This window comes from Ciconia boyciana, chromosome 1 (assembly GCF_034638445.1).
Source record: "Ciconia boyciana chromosome 1, ASM3463844v1, whole genome shotgun sequence".
Lineage (NCBI taxonomy): Eukaryota > Metazoa > Chordata > Aves > Ciconiiformes > Ciconiidae > Ciconia > Ciconia boyciana.
Window position 1 is genome coordinate 121,261,967 of NC_132934.1, and position 16,909 is coordinate 121,278,875.

The 16,909-nt window shown below is 39.8% G+C and overlaps 1 protein-coding gene across 1 annotated transcript in view; it reads left to right on the forward strand.

Annotated features, from left to right (window-relative positions):
• BACE2 (beta-secretase 2) overlaps positions 1–16,909 on the forward strand; it is a 55,144-nt gene that overhangs the window by 23,798 nt on the left and 14,437 nt on the right. Inside the window, exons 3-7 of the mRNA XM_072846880.1 lie at positions 5,835–6,051; positions 7,470–7,598; positions 8,836–8,970; positions 12,173–12,274; positions 16,326–16,475. Of these exons, the coding sequence (XP_072702981.1) occupies positions 5,835–6,051; positions 7,470–7,598; positions 8,836–8,970; positions 12,173–12,274; positions 16,326–16,475 (733 nt within the window). The remainder of the gene's footprint in view (positions 1–5,834; positions 6,052–7,469; positions 7,599–8,835; positions 8,971–12,172; positions 12,275–16,325; positions 16,476–16,909) is intronic.

A 16,909-nucleotide genomic window follows, 5' to 3' on the forward strand; every position in this document is an offset into this window, starting at 1 on the left:
ATGAAACCTTGAAATTTAGGCCCTGAAGAGTTAAGGGTGCTTTGTAAAATGATTTGAACTCAAGTCATTATAGTCCAGAGCAATTGCAATAGCAATTTCTGGTTTGGGTTGGATTGATGGAGTACTGCAATATGCTCAGAATAAAGTGCAACCATTAGCATGCTTGAACCTGGCTACACCATGCTTCTTCCATTTTAAATACTTTCGATACATTTAAATAAACATCATCTGAGAGGGATCCTGGCCCCACTGAAATCAGTTAGATGTTTCAAATATGTTGTTTGCAAGAAAGCTCTGTAGGTCACCTAGGACATATCCCAAATGAGGCAGGGCTGTCACCAGATCAGGTCAGCTATGGCCAAGTCCAGCCAAGTCCTGTGAACCTTTAAGGGTGGAGAATCCATGCTCTCCCTGGGCAGTGTGTTTCAGTGCTGTGCCACACTCTCCAGCGGAGGAAATATTTCCTATGGTTCAACCTGAACCTCACAAAATATAACTCCTGGGTGTTGTCCCTTGTGTTATTATCTGGCGCTGCAGAGAAAGGTTTGGCTGTGTCATCTTTGTAACTGTCTTTCAAGTTGTTGTAAGCTGCTGTGAGATCTCCCCTCAGCCTCTTGTTTGCAAAACTGAAGCCCAGCTTCTCTCATCTTCTTGTCACAGGTCCTATGTTCATGGTCCTTGACCTATTTGGTAGCCCTCTGCCAGTCCCTCTTCTCTTTCTCCAGATCCATGTTGAACTGGGTTCCCACAGCTGGCCACAGTCTATTCCAGGTGTGGTCTCACCAGTGCTGACCAGAGGGGGAGAGCGTCTTCCTTGGATATGTTGTCCATATGTGGCCCTCCAAATGTGGCCTGGTGTAAAGTATGCACAGGGCATGTATGGTGTTGGCTCTTATACAGCCTGGTGTCCGCCATCACCCCAAGTCCTTTTGAGTCCTTTTCAGTTGCTTCCCAGTCTGTCCTGATGCATGGAGTTGTTTCATCTCAGCTACAAAACTTTGTGCTTCTCCTTGTTGAATGCCAGGAGGTTTCTGTTGGCTCAATCTTCCCATTTTTCAAGGTTCCTTTGGATTCAAGCTCTGCCATTCAGCATGTCAACCAATCCCTTTAACGTAGTGTCCTGTGCAAATCTGCTGAGGGTGCAGTCTGTCCATTGTGTAGGTTCTTGATGGAGATGTTGAACAATTTTTCTTCCTCTCACAACCCCTGGGGCACTGTGCTTCTCACAAGCCTGATGTTGAGCCAATGGTCACTGCCCTTTGGGTCCAGTGGCCTAGCCCATCTTCAACCTACACAGTGGTCTGTTTGTTCAGCTCCACATCCTCAGCTTCTGAATAGGAATGCCATGGGAGATGGTGTCAAAAGCCTGACTGAAGTCAAGATGTGCTACAGCCACTGCGCTCTCCTCGTCCATGTAGCCAGTCATCCTGTAGAAGGCAATGAGGTTGGTCAGGTATGATATGCCTCTGAAATTCCTCGTTGAGCATCCATGATTACCTTCTTGTCCTTCATGTGCTTGGGAACAGATTCCAGGAGGTTGTTCTCCGAGACTTTTCCTGACCTGAGGTGAGGCCTATAGTTCCTTGGGCCCTGCTGCCCGTCTCTTTGAGACTGGCCTTATGACAGCCTTTTCCCAGTAGTCAGGTTACCTTCCCTGATTGTCATGATTTTGCATAGATGGTAGACAGGGACCTTGATATCACATCAGCTGGATCTGTAAAATTACCTGAGTGACCTTTACCCATGTGTAAATGAGACAAATGATCCATGTGCACTTTTCTTCCACACTATGTGAAACACTTCAACATTAGATAAAGAGGTTTCCTCTCATCTGGTAACCATTCCTGCAGTTTTTCCCTATATTGTCATGAAGCGCTTCCATATCAAAGTCATAAACTGCAAATTGAAGATGAGGGGAAAGAAGGATTAGTAATTTGTTAAGTTAATGGCTCTGAGTTATAGATGTGTGCATATTAGAATATTAATACTGTCTTGGAGAAAGAGAGTGATAGGTCTGAATTTCCTGACTGACATGCTCTTAGTTTAATTTCATTCAAATGATCAAAATCTGAAATTAAATGCATGGTTGTTTTTTGACTGAAGTTGAGGAGGGTGCATAGGAAAGGCATTATCTTTGCTTCAAAGGACTCAGAGGGTGTGTTGTTCAGGAAGACCCCTCCTTGAGCAATTTTAGAACTAGCTTGCTAAATTATGTTGTGTTGTATAATTCTATTGTTTAATTATCTGTGTCTTTCTATACAAAATGAATAAAGCTGTTATCATGAACTCTTTCAGCTTGGACTTTTGAGTGGCTCTGACAAAACTTTGCTGTGAAAAGTTCTGAGTCTGCTGTGATGATCATGCTGTATAAGTCACCATGATGTATAAGGTTTTGGGAAATGGCCTAATTTGTCCCAAACTGAAAAGAAATCACAGCGTTTGTTTCTCATGCTGTTCAAAATAACAAATAGTTTGTGTTGAGTATGTTACTTATGATAAAAGAGCTACTTAAACAGATGTATAAAGGATTTTTACACTTGAAACTCAATTATCAGTCATGGCTCAGTAGCGGTATGTGAAAGAGTGATGTACTCTTTCACATAGTGACATACTCTGTCACATAGACTCTGTCACATAGTATTCAGCAACAGTATTCAGTTTTATTTCAGTGTGAGTACTACTGCCTCACCATCTAAAGTTTCAAGAGCAAACTGCTCAAGAGTTGATCATTCCAAGAGATAAGGAGGTAAGAAAATTATGGGCAATAAATTGAGGTAATACAGTACTAGCAAGCAAAAGTAAGCTGCTGCTTTGCAGTATGATCCTGTGAGTTTGGCTGTGTACACTGTACAGTTTATGGTTTGAGGTAAATTATAAACTTGTTCCAGAATCCCTGCAAATTAGATGGGACTTCTTGGTTAAAAAACAATAATTTATGTTGTGGAATAGTTTGCTTTTTCTTAAAGTTGTTTGCCCTGAATCTTGTGCCATCCATCTATCACTAGAGAGGAGATCAAAACTTCTGTTCAGATTTTTTTGCCCATTGCTGTTTTCTGTCCCTTCTTTGCCATTGCTGTGTGTGGAGACATTGGTTTGGTGCTTAGGAAAAAGTGAATGGGTGAGCAGGAAAATCTGAAGTCCTGGTTTGTTGCAGAGCAGCAAGAGAGCATGGAATTAAGAAGGAATTGCATGTGTTTGGTGAGGTCGGTGTTAAGCAGGGCTTTCTACATAGTGGATTTGCTGTTGCCATGTTGAGCTTCCTTCACATGACATGAGAAATAGTATTTTGGCTATATTTTGTTCAGTGCTATATGCTGGTAATGCTGGTAATGAGGAGTAACTGCATGAGAAAATGAACCTGGTGCTAATTTTCTCAGCTTGAGATCCATTTGAGGTTTGAGGACCATGTTTCTGTTTTGGAGAGAAGGTACTAACCAGCAAGGAGAGGGAGAAGGGAGTAGTGGCACTACAGCACCATAATCTAGGAGCCTTTTTACTTGCCTCTGGCAAAGATACACTCTGTCCTGCCAGAAGAGTTGAATATTCTTATTTTCTCATCATAGCCACAACAGCTTGTTTGGAATTTTTTGTGCTGTGTGTTTGTTTAAAACACTCAGCCCATGAATAAGAACAAGTCTTCAGTTTTGACCTCCAAAGAAGTTTTCTTCCTTTGGATCAGTGAGGTGGAAAAACACAGGCTGATTACAGTCAAGAAGATAGAGCAGGAAGTGTTTTTTCAGGACAGAATATAGTTACTGCCACAAGGATCATGTGAGATCCCTTCCACACTAGATATTTTGCTCCTTGAAAGAAATAATAAAGCCTTCTCTTCAATATGACATTTGTGCGCCTTACAAATGAGATGAGTATCCTTATACCTATTTCTACAGGTGGGGAAGCTGAGGCACAGAGGGTGAGGAAGTGACTTGTTCTGCCTTTCCACAGGAAAGTTTACCAGCTGTGCTGGAAAACGAACCCAGTCTTTCTGTGTCCTGGTCCACAGCTTAATCCATCAGGCTGTTACCGCTTACGGAACAGCTATGTGCTGCTGCGGTTGCTAGCCATGCAGTGTCTGCATTTGCAGATTTGCTTCACTTTATTCTCCCAGCACTCACTTTTCTCTCTGATTTCAGATGTTTCCTCTTCTGTTGCACAGCCAGACACTTTTCTACATGAAGAACCCTGTATTTTCCCTTCCTTTTCCTGTCCCCCCTCGTTTCTCTTATGTCACTAATTATTCAGACTCTATTTTGATTTATAAAATGTACTGCCGGTATCACAGTGGTCCTCTGAAGACCCTGCCTGAGCAGAGATGTCCCTTTGTATAAGTGTCATACAAATGCAGAACTGCGCAGAAAGTTAAAACAGCAGTAGCAGTAGAAGTGACCGGACCCAGGTAGTAACAGTATCTCTGGAATTTGTGCATTTTGAAACATAACCTGTGGGACCTATTATCTCATGTATCTCTGCTATCTTGGATGTTACAAGCTACTGAGCCCTGAAGACCTCTGGAGGGTTAGGTGTTGGAAATACCTAGGAACTGCTTAGGGTTAGAGCCTGGCCTCTTACTACTCCCTCCCTCCCTCAGCTAGGAAGAGGGATCAGTTGCATGGTCCATATGGCCAAATTGTCCCTCAAGATAAAAGTGTCTGCTCAAATGGATGGGAGTTGTCTGCGTTGCCATCTACAGGTTGTTCCCCATAATAGGCAAAATCACACCAACTTCATTCTGGTGAGCTGTACAGGGGGCCATGAAGCCACTTCATGTGGCTGTTTCTGTCAGAGCAGCCGTTAGATTAAAGCTGGGTTGATAAAACTGTCCACACTTGATAAATCACCTGCACTTTCTATTGTTTTACACACATGTAAAGGTGGTGTTATGAAATTATTTTAAACTTACTTTATTTTTGTAATTTACTTTTAAAAAAGCTGTCAAGTGAAAAGTCTGTTCAGATGAACCGAGCATGGTCATCTGTTTCGTCAGAAGGGGAAGCTGTATGCCGAGGAATGGGACCAAAAGAAATTGTAAGAGATCTAGAATTTTTGTAGCTCTTTAATAGTGATGTGGGTGGAAGATGATTACTAAGTTTATACTACAGGATTTTAAAATGAAATTTCTATTGATGTTTTTTCTAATGTTTTTGTTAAGCCTTCTAAACAGGATTCTCTTCCTTTCTTTGCTTGCCATACTTAACTGCTCCTTTGCCTTTGTTGCCCTGGTCTAGAAGGAACTCTTTCCTTTCCTCCTTCAAGTCAGTGAATCATTTGTTAATAATATCCAAGTCTACTTACTTCCTGACAGACAGACCAAACTACAGGTTTAGAAAACCTGTGTCTTACTGCTGATACGCACAATAATATTCCAATTTATCCAAAATGGATTTTTTAATAATATTAATGAGGTATTAGTCTACAGCTATTCAGTTAGCTTGGCATTTCAATTTTAGATTTGAATTCAGAAGCTTTTCATTTCCAAGCACCACTTAATACATTCCGTCTCCATTTAAAGAGTATTGCTTCTATTGTGATGGACCAGTCTGAGTCAGAGACACATTGCACTAGATGGCATAATATCGTAGATTTTAAAAAAAAAAAAAAAAAAGACACATATTGTGAAGATTTGAGTCGTTGATGGCTTCAGGATAAAAACAGGGCTTCAAGGTTTTTTTATTACTGCTTTTACAATCCATACCCCTTCTTCTGTGAGTTTATGTGATTGACTTTGCAGACTTCACTTTTTTTTCCTCTCTGGGAAAAATTGAGATTGAATATATTCTGTTGTCTTGCATTGTAAATGAACAGCTCATGCATAAGTGTATCTTTTGCTTTCAAAGGTCAAGTACGTACAAATCTCTAGGGATTGATGTCACAGTTAAGTACAGTCAAGGAAGCTGGACTGGAGTGCTGGGTACAGATGTCATTACTATCCCAAAAGGAATCTATGGCAGCTACACCATCAACATTGCTACCATTCTTGAATCGGAGAATTTCTTCTTACCAGGGGTTAAATGGCATGGGATTCTTGGTCTTGCCTACGATGCCTTAGCCAAGGTAAATCATCCTTTCCCCAGCTATTGTCTTTCACAATGACAATAAATAGAAATCTAAGTATTAAAATAAAGTGAGCAGATGATCTGTCAGCATTAGACTCCTCCCTTCCAACCACTCTTTCCTATGGATCCTTTGTGTTTGTTCCAGAGAGACAAGACTTGTCAATGCATTGATGAACTTACTTGGCAAAGCCCTTGGCAGTTCATCCTAACACATTCTCCATTCATCAAGTAAAAGCTGAGATGGAGGGCATATATGGATAATTTCAGAACAAATATTAGCTACAGTGTTTTCATGAACATAGAATCAAGCACATCCTGTTCTTGTGGAGGTAGGAAATTCAGGTAGAAGTTTAAATTAAAACCTAAAATTTATAGTCTAAAATTTATAACCTCATAATCTAAAACTGAAAATGTGATTGGAATACTACATAGTCATGGTTTTCAACCTACACATAACTGTCTGAGAAATTCACAAACTGAGATATATCCCGTTAGAACAAATGATTCAATACTGACAGCCAACTCTGGAATTAAAATGCTTTATCAAGAGTTGTGTGATCATTGTATTGACTTCTGCTGTATTTGCTGTCATACACTGTCAACAGACAGAGAAGAGCTGCTTCTCAAACTCTGGTTTGGGCAAATAGTGTATTCAGAGCATTTATTTTTCCCTTCTTCCAAAGACTTGAGTGTTGTTGGCTTCTGAGGCTGCTCTGTGCTTTGTGTAGTAAGAGCATTTGGCACCTCGCAAGCTCACCAGGGTCTCTGCCTGTCATGAGATGTACCTGCATGGAAATCTGAATTACAATGAAATTGCAGTACTCTAATAACTGCAAGGACAAACATGACATACAGTGTAAGAAAGAACCTGTTGGCCAGTAATCATCTGAAGTGAGTGTGCTGGGATATGAAATTCTTTACAAGAAAGAAGAGGAAATTAGGGCCATTGAATTCAAAGTTCATTAGAATTAAACTATGTTTAAAAACTTAATATCCTCACTTTAAAATTCTGCCTTTTAACTGTGGAAAGGTGGGAAGGGCAAGTTACATTTGACTGTTCTAATAACCCAAAGCCTTTTCCAAACAGAAAGCTTCGGTGAGAGTTTCTGCCTGAAACTGAAACTAGTATCTGAGTTTGAAAACTATGGTTGAAAAATACTCTCGTGCTTTAGGGATTTCTATGACAGTGGTCAAGAATAAAAATGTTTTTTAAAAACAACAGAAACAGAGAAATGACAGATGTTGGGTTTTTAATGACTTATTATCTAGAATTTTCATCACCTCATTGTCAGAAATTCAATTTATTTGTGAAAAGTGGTCTTGTTTGAATGATTTGCTCATTTCTGCAAAGAAACTTTTTAATGAATACTTCTGCAATTCTTTTGGGTTTTTGTTTTGTTTTTCAACACCTTCAAGCCTTCAAGTTCTGTGGAGACGTTCTTTGATTCTCTTGTGAGGCAGGCAAGGATCCCCAACATTTTCTCCTTGCAGATGTGTGGTGCTGGACTGCCTGTTTCTGGAAGTGGTACCAACGGAGGTAGTCTTGTGGGTATCTGTCAATCTGAGAGGGAAAATGTATCTTTGTTAATCTCTCTCCCTCTTTTCTATGACTATCCTAATTCTTCCAAATTTAGTGTTTAAATATATGAAATGTTTAATAATTTTTTAAGGAAAAATTAATTATTTAGGCAAAACTCTAGTGTCTGTTTTTATTCTCCATTCTTTTTTTCTCTCTCAATTTTGAGTAAACTTCTGCATTTCAAGTTTAATTTTAGTAAAGAAAAACACAAATGTTGTGGTGTTTCCTCAGGGCAAATTCTGCTACCTTTCTTAAACTGAGTAATCCCTTACTCAGCTGCTAAGCTTGTAAACTCATCAAAATGCTACAGTAATTTTTTTACATGATGTGAAAAGGGGGAGAGGAATCAAGGCTCTTTTCTTTTTTCTTTTTCTTTTTTTTTTTTTTTTGTGACAATATACCAAAGGAAATAATCTGAAGACCAGATCTTCCCCTTGTTGTTACTTTAGGAAGTCTTTCCATCAGTTTTAGTGGGACCAAGAATTGGCCTTTATTTGAATCATGAGTTGGAATGACTGTTCCTGAATTATGCTGAAATAAGCATATCAGCACAGGAGTTGATCACAAATAGTTATTTTGCTGTAAATTCACAAACTGTAAATGTTAACACACTTGAGACAGATGAAGCCCAAGAAAGAACTCACTTTTGTTAGTTCAGTTCAAAATCTGATGGTCTAGGATGTTCCCAGTCAGCTTCAATGTTAAGTCTTGATGGAAGCTAATAGTGATAGCAATGATGGGACGATCATATTCCATTTTGGATGTGTGTAAGAAAAATTAAGTGTTCTTAAGCAGTATTAAGGCTTTTCTGATCTGATAAAGTGCATTTATGATGTGCAAGTTTAATATTCTGTCCCATTTTTATACATTGCCCAGATTAAACCACTGAAGATACTGTTTTGATTTTAAACAGTGGAGCTTTCATAAGAGAATCAGTGTGAGCTTGTAGATGATAGATGCTGGTAATTTGGCCCAATATGGGAATTCTGTTTGACTGAAGCATGATCTATTTAATGTCTAGATGCTTCATTCTGCTTTATTATTTGCAAAGAACTTGTGAGTAAAGTCCTTACCAATGGTGCTAAATTAAAATTTTGATGCCGTGTGTATCACAATTAAATATTCCCCTTTTTTCCTGTACTTGCCCCAAAACTAAACATCCGGGATTTAAAAGCATGTGAATTCCTTTCTCCTTTCCCTTAGGTTCTGGGTGGAATTGAACCAAGTCTGTACAAGGGTGATATTTGGTACACACCGATCAAAGAGGAGTGGTATTACCAGGTTGAAATTCTCAAACTGGAGGTCGGAGGACAGAACCTCGAATTGGACTGCAGAGAGGTATTTGCGATAATGTGTTTCTGTCTATATAAAACATGAGTTTGGTTAAGAAAAACACTTAATTGATCAGTTTTGTCTTTGCAAGCAGATGTGTATTGCAGTCTCCTCTGAGAATTAAGGCTGCATTGTAAGTTTGAAAAGAAACGAACAAGTCATGTGAAATGCAGTGTGTACATTGAGCATGCTAAAATTGCTTTAAAGAGGACTTTAAAGTCATTGATAGTATTTTCAGTAAATTAGGGACTAAGCTACAATTGTCAAGCAAGCAGTCCACTGAAAATAAGGCTGCTGTGGTTTGGAAGGGCTCAGCCTCTTGAGTATTTTCAGTTGTAACGAAGGTATCTAAGCACTGAAGATGGTGCGTTGATTCAAGGAGTCTTTAAACAACTACAATTTATGGTTTTCTGTTATACAGTAAAATCAAACCAAAGGGTTTTAAAGCAATTCTGGTCAAACAAAGAAAAGGGAAGATTTTGGATTGACCCTTGTGGCGATGTCTAAGCGTGTAATTCACTATGGCAGTGGGCAGGTGTCATCCTGGGATGCTTCCCAAAGTTATCTCATCCTATGCTTCCTTTTTTTTATTTAGTTTTGTAATTTGCTTTTGCTCGCTTCAGCCTTGCCAGTTATTATTCCTGATGGGTATGTTTTCTGTTTTTATTAGGAATAATGTTCTGCTATCTCTGGATCAGTCTAATGAGACTGTGTTGTTGCAGTTTTTATTCCAAAGCTGTTTCATTTTTTTTTCTGGAGGATATGTATGTATGTGTGTATTTCATTTGTTTATTACTCTTGCTTGTTGCTATTCATGTTTTGATTTTAGTTCTGTAATTGTCATGCCCTGTTTTCATTAGACATCTTAATTTTCTCTTTATCTGGAAATCATTGGGACATGATAATTCTGAAGTTTTTATAGTACATACAAATTAAATGAAATTAATGATAAAAATCTTACATGTGCATAAATATTGTATTTCTGTACAAAATATGGAAATCATATTGCCATATAAAATATTTACAATGAGTCGTACTGCCTTTCAACTTAATAAGCAAAACAAGGTCTATTTAAATGCCTCTCTCTGTCATACTGTTAGGGAAGGAAAACTGCTGATCCTCTAACATAAATGTTTGTGTTTGCTTTTCTTTCTTGCCTTAAAAAAGAGTCAACATGTTTTTGAAGAGGAGCCCTTGTACTAATGGTTTAATACAAGCTGTTTCCAGAAAACAACTCACTTAAAAACCTAGTGGTGTTATGAAAGTTTCCTGCTATTGTCGCTCTTTTCTGAGCCAGGGTTTGCTGGCATTGTACGTATTAGCATAGTACGCTAGTCACTGTTACAGAAGGCATCATTCCTTTCTTGATCAAAGGAGATCTTCCCGCAAAAATTTAGAGGAGGAACAGTAAATTAGAGCTTGTATGATTAAAGTTTGGCTGGTTAGGGGCTTGCAGAGGATGCATAATTCTTGTATAGGGTGATGAACTATGTGCCCTCTCTCCTCTTAGTTGTTTTCTAGGAAATGGAACATTTTTTGTAACTGTAACCGGAGGCTACTCCTTTCCTTGCAAGGGAAAAGTAGTCCTCTCACTTCAGTGCCGGGAATCTGTCCAGTGTTAGGCTGCAGCTGTGGCCTCGAGCCTGGCAGACCAGGGCTGAGAGAAGTACTGAGCAGCCAGCAGTGCATGCTGCATAGGGTGCACTGTTAAATATTAACCGGGAAGACTGAGAAGGCACGAAGTTACTGCCCACTGCAAATACGCTGTACACAGCAGGAAAATCCAGGTGCTTAGTCCCTGGCCAAGTGATCCTGCTACTCCAGGAATTTTGCATGGTTTTATGTTAGTGATTGACCCTCTTGGCTGTGCCTCCTACCTACTTTTTTTCCAAGGGTGGCTCTCCAGGATGCTGGTGATTGTGTATTTGTGGTACAAATCTGTTAAAATGGACTCCACAATGCCTTGATATTTCTCTCCACTCTTTAGAAGTATTTCTGAGTGTATAATAAATGTGTTCCTGTTTGCTTTTTTTTCATCTCTGCTTGGCAGCCTATAGCATCTCTTCTTTCAAAAAGAAAACAACTAACTCAGAGTTACTTTTTTACTTTTTGGTGTGTTTTATTTTTGTCACTGCGCTAAAGATATTCCACGTGACTTGATAACATCTAAACCAATGTATTTTAAATTCACTTGCTGTTTGACCTCTTCCTAAAAAGCTTATGCTGTATATTACCTTGTGTCTTATGGTTATGCAATAAACATGCCACTGTTCAGTTATGTTGATCCTACTGCCTAAGCTGGTAACAAAAGTAGTTAATGCAAACAGTTGCCACTGCTACTTGTCTTTTTTTTTTTTCCCTCCACAGTTAATCATAGTTTTTAAGGAGTTCAGGAAAAAAGATGTACCTTTTAAAATGCTTATTCTTTGTTTACTGTGTCTGAAGTTTGCTGAAATCTCTTAATCTGAGGGTTGGGGTTTTAATAATGAAGAGAAATGTTTGCTTAGGGTTTTTTTAGTGCAGATTTTGAGGCAGCAAGATTGAAATTTCAAGTTTCTTTGCACTTGTTGTTGTCTGTGTTTTAGTGATTTTCAGCAGTCGAGAGAGAAAGGTGTGGCATTTGGCATCTGTACTCTTGAGCCAGTCCTGAACATGACATGTAATGGGGCCCAATGTTCCCTGACTATTCTTACATTAGATACGCCAGTCATTAAAAGTAGGCTGCTGTATTGTGTTTAAACTAGAGCGAGTTGTTTTCATGATAGCAGAGACCTTGATCCAGAGCTTGGACCTATATGTAAGCTACATCAGCATGCTTAGCATCTGTTTGCACTGACCATGAGAGTGCTTTTAGCCAAAGCATATGGGAAGTAAAGTGGATTAGCGCACACCTCTGAGAGGGGCTGGGCTTTACTTCTTTTTACAGTGATTTGGCCATTTGCAACAGCTGTGGTGACACACAGTAATTTCTTGAGTGGTGCAGATAAACTCACTCTTGTGTTAGGCTGACCGTGTCTTACTTTTACTCTCAGACTTCATTTGAATTCAAGCTATCAACTAGAGCAAGCTGCTGACAGGTATGACATGCAGGTCTGGGGAGACAGCTACCAAAAAGGAACAGCTTTGTTATTGTTATGAAACAGTGGAATCTGCATTACATCAACTACAGTGCATAACTTCTTTCCTTTTTTTTCCCCCCCTTCCCTAGTATAATGCTGATAAAGCAATAGTAGACAGTGGGACCACGCTCCTCCGTTTGCCCCAGAAAGTCTTCAGTGCTGTTGTGCAAGCAATAGCTCGCACGTCCCTGGTAAGCTAATGTCATTAAATCTGCTCAAAATGTTAAATACCTATTAAATGATCACATGATCTTTGAAAGGAGTGTCATCTTTGCTATCTACCGTGTAAGTCATAGGGTTTTAAGCTGAGGGGAGCAGAATCTTTCCTGGTCTACTCCTGTTAATAAGTGAGAAATGACTGATAGTCTTTGATGGAAATGGAAAAGGGAAAGGGAGGAGGGGAAAGGGGGGTCCAAGTACAGACAAGAAGTGTGTATGGAAATGCATCAGAAATAGTGCAGAGATGGAATATTTTGTTCTAAGCATTTCAGAAACATGGACATAATCCCTGTTGCTCTGATTCAAAATATTAAGAGTGCAAAAATCAGTCCTTTCATTCAAAACGGAATGTTTATAAAGTAGAAGAACCTGCCACTGCAAGCAGTTCCTTTCCAAGTATAATGCTTATTGTTGTATAGAATGGATGCCATTCATTAGGATTATTCATACCAATAAAGCTACTTTTGGCCTTCATTATTGAATTATTTATGTTTAAAAGCATCTTTCTTTGGAAATAAAGTGGGCTTTAGAAGTAAGGCATGGGTATGGTGGATTTCTCTGACTGTAGAGTAACTGAAGCAGCATTTTCTGGTTAATAAAAACTATTCATAAATTTTGGTTGAATACAATGAACAGCACCAAGAAGGTTAAAGAAGAAGAAATATCCCAGATGTTTCAGTGTGAACAATTTTAATATTTTTGTCATGGATTCACAATCAGACAGCAGTAGTCATTGCAAATCACAGGAAATACAGTAACTGGACTATTGGCCAGCTGCCCAAAAGACAGAGTATTTGCCTGTAGGCTGATAATTCAAGACTGAGATCCTTTTCCTACCTGATTGAGAGCAGAGATTTGGTATGAAGTGTTCTTCACTGCCTGCAGGTGTCCAGTGTCTGAAATACATGTACCAGTTATCTTATGTAGCTCAGCTTCCCTGGTTGAAAAGTTCTTCTCTTTGCAAAGCACTTAAATATTGACTGGAACAATTTCAGCCGATGGGGGGAGGGGGGGCAGGGATTGAAAGAAGCTCTTGTAAGGGCACCTTGTGGATAGAGCATCCTCCTGTGAAGTGGGTCACAGTGGTCCACACTCCTCTCTGATGTTGGTCAGGACATTTGAACTAGGGCCTTCCACATGACAAGTAAATAATCAACTGATCGGTAAGGTATTAGAGGGGAATCACTCACTCACTCTGCTTAATGGTTTTTGTTCTTCCTATTAAAAATGCATGAACTAACCCTAAATCTCAAGGACCTTGCTGCTGTACCCCTTTCCCTCCACACACACCAAAAGTTACTTTCACAGCTCTAAACAAAGGAGATAGTCTGTTAAATAAGAAATCAGTTACAAGATGTAAGGATCAGATTCCACCTGTGTAGGAGCAATGTCAGGAAAATGGGTATTTTCAGCAATTGTACCATGGCATCACAACCGTACTCTTAGTGCTCTGTGCTTCTGGCAAGCTATGTACCACTGAAACGTAAAATCACCTGCCGTAGTCAGACATACTTCTCTGACCACAGGTGACCCAGGTTAACAAGTTCCTGCTCCTAGCAGCTTGTTATGAGTTTCCCAGCAAGATGTTATTGCCCCCTCAGGTATGCTGGGATAACTGCATGTGAAGCATTCCTTTATTCAGCTCCATTAAAAACCAAGGCTGTGAGCTTTATGCTCTTTAGTGGTGCAGGTTGTTTTTTAATCCTTACTTATTTGGACTGAAGTCTTTCAAGGGAGCAGCTATAGATGCAGTTTGATGTTGGCAGGTCTGAAGGGTGGTGGCTTTGGCAGATGGGCAGAGATGAGCCACAGAGGGGTGGCAGCTACAACACTTCACTGAGCTGAAGTCAGAACAGCATGTCTACTCACAGCATTAATATAATGCTAAGTTAATAAGTTCAAGAAAGGAAGGCTCAAATAGACCTAAAATCTTTATTTTAATAACCTTTTAAGTATCATACAGCCAAATCCACCCCCAATACATTTCTTCAGCATACAGAAGTAAGGCAAAGAAATGCAATGTAATAAGCAGTCTTTCTGGGAAATGAAAATGGAGCACTCTATAGACTTGGTCCGTCCCGTCTGGGTGCTATCTTGCAGTTTTTCTCAGATCACAAGCTCTGCTTTCCAAGAGAAAATGGAAAGAGAGAAGAACTATATTTTTCAGCAGGTCTGGCCTGGGACTTAGCTGTGAGGGGCAGAGCATTCTGTCCTATGCCAAGAGACATACTTAAGCGTGGATTGAGAGTTAAGGGTAAAAGCAGTCTGTTTGTGACGGTAAGTCTCATGGCGTGTTTACATGAGTGTATGCTTGTTGGCCCAAGAACACAGATGAGCACCAGGAAGTATTAAGTCTCTAATACTGTGCAGCCCGAACAAATATTTCATTGGCAGGTATGTGGGATGGGGTGAATACTTGTCACCTGTAAAATGCCATATAACTAATGTATGAGCTGATGTTTACAAAATAATCAATATCACAGAGAAATACAAATGAGGGGAGCGGAGAGGCTAGATTCCATCTTTCTTCTTCACCCAAAGGGGAGGCTTTGCCTGTGCAGCGTCAGAACAAGACGCTGCCTTGGATGTTGCTTCATGTGTGTTGTGGTTTAGCCCCAGTCAGCAATTAAGCACCACACAGCCGCTCGGTCACCCTCCCCCCCCCCGCCCCGGTGGGATGGGGGAGAGAATCAGAAGAGCAAAAGTAAGAAAACTCATGGGTTGAGATAGGAACAGTTTAATAATTGAAACAAATAATAATAATAATAAATAGTAATGAGAAGGAAAACAACAAGGGAACAAGAGAGGAACAAAAACCCAGGGAAAAAAAAAAAGACAGTGATACAACCGCTCACCACCCGCTGACTGATGCCCAGCAGCCCTGAGCAGCGATCATTGCCCGCTGGCCAACTCCCCCCAGTTTCTATACTGAGCATGACGGCATATGGTATGGAATAGCGCTTTGGCCAGCTTGGGCCAGCTGTCCTGGCTGTGCCCCCTCCCAGCTTCTTGTGCACCTGGCAGGGCATGGGAAGCTGAAAAGGCCTTGACCAGTGCAAACGCCACTTAGCAACAACCAAAACATCAGTGTGTTATCAACATTATTCTCATACTAAAATCCAAAACACAGCACCATACCAGCTACTAGGAAGAAAATTAACTCTATCCCAGCCGAAACCAGGACAACATGGGATTAAGAACCAGCGCAAAGTAATGCACTCAAATAAGGAAGGTTTTTCCTCTGATCTGGCAGCAGATCAGCTTCAGGAAGCATGAACTTCAGACAGGATGTTTGTCTTAGGCAAACAAGCTCTGTAGGGGTTTGCTTTTTGCTTTGTTAGTGCCATGGATATATTAAGAAGTACTGTTAATCAACCTTATTTCAAAAGCATGTCAAGGTGTATTGGTAGTGAGTGGCAGGGAAGCAAAAGAGACAGAGGGACGTGTTTCTTTCCATTGACTGTAGCAGACCTTGATTCCCTTAGTTCCCAGGAGATTTTGACTTAGCCCTTGGCTTCAAAATCCTAAAGCTGAGTAAGAAGCTGTAGGGAGATGACTCCATTACATATTTATGTTGTTTGTATTTTGGTTTGTGTTTTTAAAAAAAAGCCTGCTGCTTCAAAATGTTGGCGTTTGGTCAGAGCTGTTCGGAGAAGAGGTAGATAGGTAGTAAAAGCCTGCTGATGCTTTGCCTCTTTGCGGTACTGATTGCTCAGGGAGGTCATAGGTGTCCATTGTGGAAGTGGAAGTAATAAGACACAAACGGGGAAGAAAGGGAGAGCTAAACTTGCTTTTGCCTCTTCCCCCTTCTTCCAAGTCATAATGGGTTATGACGCACCTCAATTTGTGTGTTTGGTTTTTGCTTTGATCCTTAAAGAAAAAGCTCTTTGTCAGACTTGCATTCATGCTTGAATTTCTGTGGGAATGGAAGAAGGATCAAATAGCAGTAGTGATCATTTACGAAAATCTATCAAAATGTATGTAAACTGTATGTATCACTTTTTTTTTTTTTTTTTTTAATAGATACAAGAATTCTCTTCTGGTTTCTGGACTGGTTCACAGCTTGCATGCTGGGATAAAACTGAAAGACCCTGGTCCTTATTTCCCAAACTCTCCATTTACCTGAGGGATGAAAACTCCAGTAGGTCGTTTCGGATCTCTATCCTACCACAGGTCTCAACCTTCTTTGTTTATTCAATTATGCATTTATTTTTACTATTATAAAGCACATGCTCTTAAAAAATAGGAGCTATTTTTAGCAGTAATAGAGAACTGGCTTATTGCATGCAAGGGAAATAATTTTAAATGAAATTTTTAAAATCAATTTTTAAATAGAGAAAATAACAAACTTGTGAAACCTAAAACCGAAAAAGGAAAGCACAGTTTCCCTCTGAGCGCAGTCCACATAGTTGGGAATTATTTTTTCAAATTGTCAGGAAAAAAGGCAAGTTTTTGTTTTGTTTTCATGAGCTTTAGCCATGTTAGATGTCAATAGAGAATGTCTATGCTCATTTTGATCTTCTCATTTTGGGGAAGGAAATCGATTTGGTTTTTGTGGCATTCTGAGTTGGAGCACTTCTTTTTAATATGACAGTCTTGGCAATGAG